The 12,532-nt window shown below is 41.9% G+C and overlaps 1 protein-coding gene across 1 annotated transcript; it reads left to right on the top strand.

Moving 5' to 3' along the window:
* Positions 1–442: 442 nt before the first annotated feature.
* Positions 443–9,514, top strand: LOC117480077 (homeobox protein MOX-2-like). The gene is made up of 3 exons (XM_034127246.1): positions 443–1,234; positions 5,641–5,813; positions 8,619–9,514. Exons 1-3 carry the CDS (start codon positions 682–684, stop codon positions 8,835–8,837), a joined length of 945 nt encoding a protein of 314 aa, XP_033983137.1. The 5' UTR covers positions 443–681; the 3' UTR covers positions 8,838–9,514.
* The last annotated feature ends 3,018 nt before the right edge of the window (positions 9,515–12,532 follow it).

The following is a 12,532-nucleotide window of genomic DNA, read 5'->3' as shown; positions in this document are numbered from 1 at the left end:
TAACCTCTGACACCTCGCCTCCTCTCACTCCCTACGCACTCTCACATCACCCCTCTCTCCCCAGCCCACCCCTTGAACCATTAGGGCTGTTTTCTTGCAAGGGGGAAAAAAGATGGCCACTGGGGGTCAGGTCCAAGTCCAAAATAAATTGCCCTCTTTCCTGAGGCTCAGCCATTTTAATAGTACAGATTTATTGTGCTGTGCTTTTTGGAGGGTGATCATATGTATGTGGTCAGTAGCGCGTATGCAGTCTGTGACCCAGCCTCCCTCTCAAGTTACACACTATTTATAACATCCCCTCCGCCGGCTCCCCTCGTTCTGCAGTTCCTAGGAACCACCTCGAGCTCCAGTCCCCTCTTCCTCCTGACATCTGAGAGGCTCTGCTGCCGCTCACCCTGGGCTAACTGTTTATCCCGTACCGCCTGGCAACTGGCCGCACGCTCCGGATTACCACAGGACACCCGCTTCAAAACACACTTCGCTTTCTGCTCTGACTTATCGAGAGAAGACTATTTTAATTTTTTTAACTGAAGGAAAAAAGTTGTGGGATAGTCAAAGGAGAAAGAGGAGCATCTTGGATATGTGCTTGTGATCTTTTTTATTTGTTTTATTTAGTTACTTTCACCTCTTTTATCTGCATTTCTCACCTTTCCTGGAGGACTGTGTGTGTGTTTGCACACCATGGATCACACACTGTTCGGCTGCCTGCGGAGCCCCCACGCCCCGGCGCAGGCCCTGCACCCTGCCTTCACCCAGTCTCCCCTCACCCTGCACGGACGCTCGGACCACGTCTCCTACCCTGACCTGGCCTCTTCATCCTCCTCCTCCTCCACCTCCTCACCTTCTCCCTGTATCATCTCCAGTTATCAGATGGACGATGGCCTGTTTCCCGGGCAGCACCACCACCACCCCCACCGCGGCCACCTGCCCCCCCAGCAGCATCACCACGCGCCTCAGCACCACACATCCTGGCATATCCCACAGATGCCATCACCTGTTAATAACACACGCCACAACCTTTGCCACCCGCACTCCCACTCGTCCCATGACAGCGGGCCCATAGCCCCAGACCTGGGCCACCCTGGGGGGCCCAGTATGTGCGCCAGCACCCCCAGCCTGGGCATCAGCAGCACCCCCACAGGGGCCTCCTGTGTGTCTGCGGACTTTGGCAGACAGACTCTTTCACCTGCTGAGGCCGAGAAGAGGAGCGGAAAGAGGAAAAGTGACAGCTCAGGTAAGAGGAGAGGAGACATTTCCTTTTTTTGTTATTTAAGTCACTACCCTCTCATGACAGAGTTTTTTTTCCCTCCTGTTTCAATATAAACAATTTCACAATTCCGGATCAATAAACTATATCTAATCTGATTGTATCCAATCCAATCTAATCAAACTTTTTTCTCTACATTAAATGTGTATTTAATTTAATAGAGCTGCTTGTCACATTTTTTGGAGGGATTTCGCACGTCTTTTTGTTCAGTCTCCTTGTTAGATAAAGATCATCACATAAATATCAGCATTTTAAGAAATTCCAAGCAGAGTTCATGAATAGCAAACATCTGTACTTGTCATTCTCAATCTTTCAACAGAACATAACTGTTAAGATTTGTGCGGCTGTGATAGGAAAACAAAAAACTGTCTGAGAAGCAGTTTGTAGGTGTTGGCTGACACGCAGGGAGGCTGTTGCAGCAGGCGGACTGAAGCGTGGAGCAAAGGCCAATCGTAACTGTGCGGGCACATCTGACTACTGACATGTTTTGTTTAAAAATCACATCTGGTTTGTTGCGACACTCTTCAGAGGGCAGAAAATGAGGCACACAGTAAAGAATTAATGTCACGGATTGTAAAAGACTACACCGGCGCCTCACGCCACACTAAACACCCGACAGACGGAGGCGTTTCAGCCTTTTTTCCTGTCTTAATCTTCTAGTTAAAGTATATCACAGTCTGGCTTACTGAAATGTAATGAATGATCACAATTTGCAGATGTCAATTTTAAATATCTGTGTACTTTAATAATGTGATATCGATTGATTTGACTATCCAAAGATTATAAATTATGTTTAGTACCATAAGTAAAACCTCAAAATGTCTTGATTACATGTTGCTCTAAAGCTCAGTAAGATTGACTTAAATAAAATGTTTTTTTCATTAGGAAATTAAGATCTGCACTTAAATGCTAGTGCAGGTGATTTGAGCTTGATCTAAAAAATATCACTGACTAGTGTCCACACTTTTTGTAGATAAACTGCAAATATTAAGATATATTTAAGGCTTGAGATCGTCCTTGAAATATCTAATATGCAAAGTATTAATAGAATAATACACAAACATAAGACATTACTATTAAAAGAAAAATCTTTGCATATTTATGTGAAAACCCCTCCTTTAAAACAATAATAAAAAGGTACCACCTCCATGATGACCTGCAGGACATTTCCAACCTGCAGTCCCCACAATAATCAATCACGGCGTGACAAACTGCCGAGGTCGCGGGAGTCCTCTCAGGGAACGTGATATTAGTGAGAGTTCTACGTTTTCCAGGGAAAGTGCGTTCACCGTTCAGTGTGTCCATTTGAGGATTTGTGGGCCCTCAGCGCAGACCCTGCCCCCCTTTAAAGGGCCTCTTTGCTCGCACAGCATATCACCTGCGCTGGACCACTGAATGATATTTCTGAATGTGATTACTTTTTTGCTCAGGATGCTGGTGTTCACTGCAGACAACATGCAGTCCCTCTGTCAGACCAGCTGTTTTCAAAACATTCTTTGAATTAACCGCACTGTAAATATGTATTGGTTAATAATCTAGGTAACAAATACTACAAAGCGCAGTTAAAGTTAAAGTACACCAGATTTAGCAAGAACTCTAGATGTAGTAGTTAAACAAAAGATTCATGCAATACAGAATATGCCAAAATGATGTAAAACACAGAGCCTTTGGAGAGCCCAGACGGCTTAATTGTTATAGTCCTGTCCTGTTATCCTCATGCAGAATGGTGCAATGGTGTATTTAATCCACAAGTCCAACGCACCACCTCCCTTTTCCTTTTCTCCTTTGTCATATCGTTTGGAAACCAAGCCTCAGTCTCCAAATCCCACTTCCCTTGTAACAAAAGTTGCTGCATACTCATTACATGTGCCGTGCATTCCCTCCACGCTAACACCAATCAGGCTGATTATCGGGGCTAACTAGGTTGCTGACTCAATCAGCTGTCTAAATATCACACCACTGCCAGTTGCATGAGATAGAGCCCGGATTGGGTTTCACCATCTGGACCAGAAACCTGAGCAAAACCTGAATTTAGATACAGAAATAATAACAAAACCTTAGAGCTCATTTCCATGCTAGGTTTAGCTCAAGTATGAAGCATCTCAACTTTCTTTGTCTAATACTCGCTTGTGATTGTTTCCTCAAGGAAGGCCGCAGGGCGGGCTAATGAGATGAGCCAGCTTCTTGGTATTTTAGGTGTCTGGTTTCCGCAGAACCTGCTCATTTTTTTTAGTCAAGTTGGAGAGTTTTAGCCCTATTGAGTGTCGGTAGGTGCACTTTGCTGAGTTCATGGGTTATATTTGCATAGACTAATGCTGTTGAGGGAGCGGTCGCCCTTTTAAGAAGTTACTAGATTTTTGCGTGGAACAATAAAAGGTGCTTGAAGTCTTATTTTGTTGAGGCAGTGTTGTAAAATATAAGAGAGGTGCTTCTAGCTGGCAGACACTTTCTCATGAAAGTACATTTAGAAAAAGGATGTGTCGATGCATTCGACTTCAATCTTGTGTGTGTTTCTGCAATATTTCTTTCCCAAAGGAAAATAAAGAAGTCACAATTCCACTAAAGGAAAACAACTCAAATGCAATTTTCCATGGTCAGAGAATACACATTTCTGTCTTATTTTCTTAAGAAAAGACAATATTTTTGAGAGGGTCCCTCCTGCAATGAGCTCAGTTCCTTTGGGAACATAAATGACGTGCCGTGTCTGGCTGCGTGTACTTATTTTCTCGTATTATTCCTCCTTTTTTGTGGAGAGATGAAAGTTACAGTGGGGACCTAATTGCTGTGGTATAGTGGCTGTATCATAAAAGCCTGCCGCTCATTTTAACTCCAGGCCTGCTGGTCTGAAGCAGCTGGTTGTGTTATTCTTTTATTTCACTTTACACAATGTCTGTGTTTACCAGAGAGAGAACAAATAATTACGTCTGACGGCCCGTTTCAATCAGCCACACATTGTTTGGAGCCCTCAGTTAGAAATTACAGGGAGGGAGAGGAAAGGTCAATGAGGAGCTGGACACAGGCTGCGGGTCAAGCAATGATGTGTTTCATTTCATCAAATGTGGGAATTCTTGCAGTTTATGTATCTGTTTGTCCTTGGCTCTAAAATGGTGTAGGTGCCACACAAATGTAACTTTGTATAGCAGCTTTAGTTGACCCCTCATTTTCTCTTCAGCCTCTCAAGGGAGTTATTTTGTTCTGAAAAAACACAAACTTAATTAGAAGGAAGATTCTCTATACTGACAGAAAAACAGAAGCAATGGTCCCTCCGGATTGAAATCTTAGGTAAAAAGATAGTGTTTCCTCTGACGTGGCTTCAGGCTTCGCACCATTTGTGAGTCTGGCTCTGGGCTGCAGGACTATTTACAGTTTTGCTTGACGCAGGCCTGCTGGATTAACACACACTACAGAACAGGACCGCAGATAAATTAGCATGCACTCACTGCTGCCTCCAAGTGCAATGTGCAACTGAAGCACGTCCAACAGAGGAACCACAAGCGCTGCCCACAATAGGAAACTTAGGAAGGCAAATTAACAGTGCGTGTTTAATTTGGAAAGTTTGTGGAAATAACCAAACAAAAAGTATTGTTCTGGGCTGATGAACTGAAGATTAGTTATTTTTTTCCACATGCATATCCTAGATTTTTCTTAATGAAAGGCATAGTATGTTGCAAGGACCAGCTTTGTGTTTCCTGCACAGACATATATATTTTACTATTAACAGGAGACTTAATAATATATTTATTACTTTTTCATCATCATTTTATCAGTGACAATATCAGTTACACCAGCAACAACAGAAACACTTTTGGAGATCTTTGCTTTTTCTGCATTTTTATCTTTGATTTTTATCTTTTGACTTCGTGATTGTTTCACAGGCATTCTGAAAATGTCAAAGAACACGTAACACATACAGTAAGAGCAAAACATAGAAAGAAAGAAATATATTTTTGCAGATTTTGCTTCCCAATGAGGAGCTGCCTGTGAGATCTTAATTAAAAATGAACTTAAGAAATAGATTTAATGTTTCTAGCAAACCTGCTTTGTTCCATATTTAAAAATAAGGGTGTAGCAGCAGATTCCTTTTAAGACGAAGACAAATTAAATCCATGTTGGCAGTATAAGAGCCAGCCTATTGTTACCGCACAGCTGCCGCAGTCAGACACACATGTGTAGCCGCCGTGAGTCCTTCCAGCCACTTAAAGTGTTCATAAACAATGACTGAACAATAAAGTGTGATTGACAGCTCCCATTGTTTCTCTTACCTCACCTCTTTTCTTCCCCTGCTGACTTGCACCTGCCACATAACACTGGCTTTATTTTTTTATTTTTGTTGCATATAAATCTGAGTGAAACTGTGTGGTGTTTGGTTTCAGAGTCCCAGGACGGGAATTACAAGTCAGACGTGAGCAGCAAACCCAGGAAGGAGAGGACGGCGTTCACCAAGGAGCAGATCCGAGAGCTGGAGGCCGAGTTCGCCCACCACAACTACCTAACCAGACTAAGGCGCTACGAGATCGCCGTCAACCTCGACCTCACTGAAAGACAAGTATGTTCCTCCCCACCGCAGCTTGTTTCCCCCTGGGTTCAGACATTATCGGACCCCCCCCATTAGCACATTAATGCCATGTTGTGAAAACAGAGACGGCCTTGGGACGACTAGGAGGCTTTTCAGCTCGCTACTGTGTTTTCGTAACTCCGGTGCGAGGGGCTATTGTGCTCCAGATGTGGCTGTGTGACGGGACTATCATATTCCAGATGTTCCTGTCTATTCTTCCAAGCAGCCCACAGTCGAGGCAGTGAGACGGGCCGGAGGAAGTGCTGTCTAGCAAGTCACTTCCTCTCTCCCACTCCCACTGCACAAATTGGTCTCAGAGCGTGGGCCAGTTGCTGTAAAATGCAGGCACATGAAATAAATAACAAGAGACAAATGGGTGGGGGGTGGGGAGGAAACAGCGTACAGCCTGTTGTTCTCTGACACCCGTTTGGAAGCTGTAAGTCACACTTAGTTGACACCTCACCAGTGATATTTTGCAGTGTGAAACAGTGTGGATTAAATTTAAAGAAAATACTGGAAAGAGAAACCTTAGAGATGCATGTGATACCTCAGATTCAAATCATGTGGTGGCAAGATTTACGTGTCATGCTCAGCTAAAACGTTTTGCATGAACCACTTGTAGGGTACATGCGATATAACATTTAAAAAAAAAAAGGACATTTGCTTTTGACCTTTCTCACTGTGGACATTTTGGTTCAACTTAAAACCTCACCATTGAGTTCCATCTCATTTAGTAGCAGGGCCCTTCTTCTGACACCTGCTATTCCTGCAATCACATACTAAAATATGACTACGGTAAGATAAGATAAGATAAGTACTTTATTGATCCCAATTTGGGAAATGTTTGCGTTGGTGATTAAGGTCTATAGTCCTTAAATGTCTCCTTGTAATTGGTTCAATTCATAGTGGAGCCATCCTTGCTAAGTGTGTTCAGTTGGCACCCAGTGTATTGTGTCAGAAGTTTCAGATACAAGTGTCCATCTAAATAAATCTTTCCCAGTCAATTAAAGTGCATTCCAGTGTGTTTTAAGTGGCTCTTAGTAATGCGAGTAGCAAACCTGCACAGTCGCATTTAGGTTCTGACTAATTTGGGAGCAACTGGAAACTGTGACATGAAAAGTGATAAATGTATCTGAAATCGTGTCAGTAATCCTCTGCTTTTGCTTCACATTACAAATAGTGTAAAAAGAATGTTGAAGGACCACTTCTCAATACCACCATGTCAAGGAAAACTCCACAGAAACCTCAAACACAGAGTTTGCCATCCTAATTCCACTTCAGCCTTTTCCCAGACTGTTGCAATTAATCTTTTCTGCCTTGAGGCAGCAAAATGTGCACGAAATGTCTTCAGCTTATGCAGCATTGGATGTGTGTGAGTGCAACCTCAGCTTTGTCAGGGAAAATATTTAGCGGGGGATAGTGAGGTAAATATTGGCATAACAACAGTTGGCCACGGCATTTGATTTGTGCTGAATAAGCTGTTGGTGTTATGTCTTTGTGGGACACCTGAATATTGTAAAAGTTGGCCTAGGTGGAGCAATAGAGCCCAACGTTTTGCATGGGAAAACTATTCTATTCCTGGCCAGGTCAGCATTGTAAATGAGATTTTGTCTCAATGTTTTCACCTGGTTAAATAAAAAATAAAAATACAATTCAACATATTCTTCAAGATCTGGATCCAAAACCCAGTAAATTTGGTTGAAAGGTTACATACTGTATAACCATTAAATAAAATAAAATACATTTAATTTATATAGCGCTTCTCATCTGCCAAGACAAATCTCGAAGCGCATTGTACTAATATCATTTAAAATACTTTATTTCAGTGAAAAGTAGGTTGTATTATTGTACCTTGTAACTGGTATGAATAATATAGACGTCACCTTTCAACCCAAATGTAGCCTAGTTTGAATGAATCGACATCTTTTGACTCGTACACCAATTCAGTTCTGGTTGTGTTATTTTAAGCAATATTTGATTATTGGTAATGTGTTATGTGGGATGCCCTTAAAGCGAAGAAGTAGAGTGGCCCGTAAGTTTTCCATGGATACTTAAATGTGCAATTTTTTATCAAGTGGATCAGCAGTTCTTGTGAACTATCCAAAGTTAAAATATACTTTATAGTGCGATGTGTTCAGATTGAAATATGTGTCCCTATAGGATGTCAAGCAGTGCAGGTACAGTGCTGCTGAGTGAGTCTGAATACTGTGTGTGTATGTAAGCCTTAAGGATCACATGTTTGGGTTGACATTAGAGCCTGGCATATATAAATGATCCTTAGCTGGACTCTCGCCCCCCCCTCCTGCTCTCAGAAAATGGCCCTGAAGCTTGTAAAGAATCCGAAGTGATACTCAGCACGCCGTACGCCGATGACGTCTAAGATAAACGTTTGTGCTGTCAACTAACTTCCTGACCATGTGACCACTCGATCCCCTCGGAATGACACTCCCCAAAAATAAACCCACCCCACCCTGCGTGACAAGAACAAGCCCCCCCAACTCTCCCTTCCTTTGGGCGCATGTGTCGACACTCAGGGGGCCTCTGCTGCTACTTGACGTGTAAACCGTTTTAAGCAACAGCTTAATCATCAATCTGAGAGACGTAAATACGGTTGAGGCTGTTGAGTCAGGGAAAAACAGGTAGACGCCAAGTGGCAGATGGAACAGTCCATCCACTGCATTACTGTAGCTGTAGCTGCCATCATAAAGAAACCTGCTGAAAAATTGTTTCCTAATTGCATAAACAGTTTTTTGTGACTTTGTTTGAGCAATTAATTTAACATGTTCTGTCCTCTAGGTGAAGGTGTGGTTCCAGAACAGGAGGATGAAGTGGAAAAGAGTGAAGGGCGGTCAGCAGGGAGCGGCAGCCCGAGAGAAAGAACTGGTCAATGTGAAAAAGGGGACGCTGCTGCCATCAGAGTTCTCTGGCATCGCAGCGCTTCACCACTCGACGGACTCCTTAGCCAATGAGGACAGTCACGACAGCGACCAGAGCTCCGAGCATGCTCACTTATGATGCACCCCGCCCCGCCCCTCAGAAGATAGGCCCTGCGCTGCCTCAGGACTGTCCTTAGAAGGACTGCTGTTTGCTGATTCGCCATCGTCATACAACGATGCTAAATAAGTGTACAACTATACAGAGAAGTGTGATAAATAATGCAGCCCTTATGTAGGCGATATGTACATTTCAAGAACTGAGCACATAAAGGAAGGATGTTGACATATTGTAAAGCGCCATTGGTTAAAAATCTCCTTGATAAAAAGAAAAACAATTTTTTTTTAAAAAACATTTTGGAAATATTTTTAATCATACTGTTGTAAACATTCCATGTTGTGTGTCTCGAGAGAAGCAGGCTTTGATTTGCACTGTTAAACACACAGTCTGCTTCTCACTCAGTTTCTACTGTATAAAATGTAAATTACGATGTAATTTAGTTATTGATCAAATCAAGTGCCAGGAAATCAAATTTGCCTACAGTAGCTAATATAAATGATCTGTATTGTCTTACCATAACAATAGTTTTATACCCACACTATTCAACTCGTGCAGTAATAAACACGGACGGTTCTTTAGTCAACACTTTTCTGCCTAGAGATGTAATTTTGTAAAAAATGTTGAAAAAGTATTCTATTAAATCTTTTCAGAAACAGTTGCAGATCAATTAAAATGTAACCATTGATCAAAATCAATAATTGGAATGCCTTTTTTCATCTATGCAGCCACCCATTGAAATGGGTGTTGCATAAAGTGAAGGTGAAATGAATTAAACATCGCAAAGAGTGTAGAAAGCTGGTGATGGGGCTGCATGCTAAATTCACCTCAGCCTTCGGGCAGGGTCGGGACTTCTGCCAAGAATCTGAGAGGGAGAACCCGCAAAGGATCAGATTCTGTTACAAAACTAAGTTGAAAATAATTTCTTGACTTGATCTCATCTTTCACCACATTGTGATTGTGCATTCTAATTTTTTCAGGAGGCACCTCACACGGCATGTGAGGTTTTTAATTTTCTTTTCCTTCCCCCGCAAAGCAAACCACAGGATGAATGTGATCCTTTAACTTTTTGACATTGCAACTGAAATGCAGTGCAATGTATTTACAAGTATAGAAGACATTTAGTGCCTTGATAATCGAACATCAAATCAGTCCAGTTACCACAGACTATTAACTCAGTCATCTAAATGTATAAGTTACAGCACACTCACCTCCAAATATGGTCGTCCCTATTCACCTGCAGCGACTCCTGATTATTGCCTGTTTAATAAACAACAACAACAACAACAACAACAACAACAACAACAACAAGTAAGCATTGTAATGAGAACACAGGAGAGCATTGTATTGAAAATTACGGCCGGAGAATTGACAAAGACACAGCTCCTCCAGCCAGTCCCATTTAGCTAGCTCGGAGAGAATAATCAACATTTTGCATGACAAGACATAACCAGCAAGTGTCATTATTATTATTAATGTCATTATAATGTTTTGCCTAAAAGTACATTGAAATTTCACAATGCACATGGTGCAACACTGAATTATTTTTCCAGATAACTAAACTGCATTTTCACTTATTCTCCCGGATTACTGGCACAGTTTTAAACATGTGGTCAAAGGTAACGGATGCTAATTGGAATAAGTCAACCATGACTTTTGGTTACCCTTGGTAAATGAACAATGGTCTTCTCTTCAGCAGACTTTGATTAGAAACTGTCTTGAAGGTGACTCAAAACGCAAATGAGTAAGTATTATGGGTCACTAATCTACTTTTAACTTTGCTTCACTTTCTATTCATAACTTTGTTTCTGTTAACTTCTATTTTGCCTGCATTAACCAACACAAGTTGTTATTGCCTACAATGATCTTGAACAGGACCTGATATGCTCTGGACTCGGTCTTGATTTGGCCTCTAACCATACCTGCTCTTGGACTTGAGTTGGACTCAAAAACTTTGGCCTTAACTAGCCTGGTTGCCATCATAAATCTACAGGAGACACCTGTTCGAACCTCTGACCTGTCATACCTCTAAGGTTTCCCTTGAACCTGCCCTCACCATATCTGCATTGCATCAGCTAAGGCTAATCTAGATGAGCTTTATGATCAGTTTCACCTGAATCCTATGCCCTACCTTACGTCACGGTTTAAAGAGACATGAACTTTCAGTCTTTCTCTTGGGAGTTTACATATTTTACATGTCAGTATTTTTGCAGACACATATTAGCAGTAAAGTTCAACCTTTTGGTTTGCTTATTTGCTTTATGGTGGAGTTTTAATAAAAAGTGACACCAATCTCTCTGTCTATCAGTGACGTGCGGTGAGGTTCATGGCTGGTCAGATTTACAAATATTATATTTTGACTTTAATCGAAATATTCGGTTATTTTCAAAAGCTTTTTTAGTCTGATGCTTCGATTCATTTTAAACAGACTGTTCAACAAAAGGATACCCAAAATCTAAATATTGGATTGTTCTTTCTTAGTAAGATCCCATTTTCATTACAAATGTGGTCTTACCTTGACTTGAAGATGAAGTCCATGCTATCCTTCTGGACAACAATCTCTATTACTTTTTTGTAAAAGTCCTCCTTATCTTCCTGTAGTTTCAAAAGTCTAGTTTGTTGTTACGTCTCCCGTCTCTGCGTAGAATTACAGTAGCAACAAGAACCTGTGGGCTCACGTGCGCCCCCTTCAGTGCGGCAGAGGTTATGGCTGCCTCCCCTGGTGCATTTTCATTGCCGTTGATACCAGCGAGCCTAAATATCATATATACGTGAAATAAGTTATTTAGAGACTATGGATGGCGAGGATAAATGTAATAAAGGGATCTACAAACATTACATTGGTGACCTACAGTGAGATGGTAACAGGCATGCGCTTAGGGCCCGCTTTCCAGCCAGTTTCTGTGGGGTGACGCATTCTGAGGTGAGGCAGATCTTATCTGTGCCTCAACTCAGCCCACAGTAAATGGCTTGAGCGCGCTCACAAAATAAGTGCCCGCGCTGCATTAGTGCCCGCGCTCCAGCAAGTTACTGTGGGTTTACGAGAGGCAGAGCACGCCCCTGCCTCACTTGTCATCGCTCCCGTAGCGGAGCTCGGCACATTTGCTGATTTTGACTATAAAAAGCGATTAGAATCATACATAAATCACACTTACAACACAGATCAGTGGAGACATTTTATTATTATTACTATTTCGTTTTTCTTTAGTTGTTTTTCCGTTACATTGGAGTATGACAGGTTTGATTGATTGATTGATTGATTGAAAAGTTTATTAACAGCTTGTATATTGGGTACAGTACAGAGGCTCTGCCTCCCCTGCCTCCACTGACTGCACGTCACTGCTGTCTATCAACAGTGAACCTTAAATAAGAAGCTATTCAGTGAGCATTCAGTTAGCACAGCTAACCTGGTTCTGTCAATTACTAACACAATTAATCTGTGTGCTGCGAGGCTTTTGAATCTTAATGTAAAGGGAAACAATGTTCATTCACACACTAATAAACAAATCAGTTAACTAAGTTACTACAGCATCCACGTTTCCACAAAGGCTAATCAACAAAGACTACAGACCTTTTTTTTGTGTGCGCAGGAAACAAGCCTGGGGGAACTTGTGTTTTTGTGACCATAAATAGTTCTGGCTGTCAAAGAGAGTCTGCACCACTTGTAAAACATGTACAAACAGCGCTAACTCTCGCGAGATAAAGCGATAAGGCGTGAG

The sequence above is a fragment of the Trematomus bernacchii genome, unplaced genomic scaffold (genome assembly GCF_902827165.1).
Source record: "Trematomus bernacchii unplaced genomic scaffold, fTreBer1.1, whole genome shotgun sequence".
NCBI lineage: Eukaryota > Metazoa > Chordata > Actinopteri > Perciformes > Nototheniidae > Trematomus > Trematomus bernacchii.
Note: the sequence above shows the minus strand (reverse complement) of the source record. Positions and strands in the feature narration are given on the sequence as shown.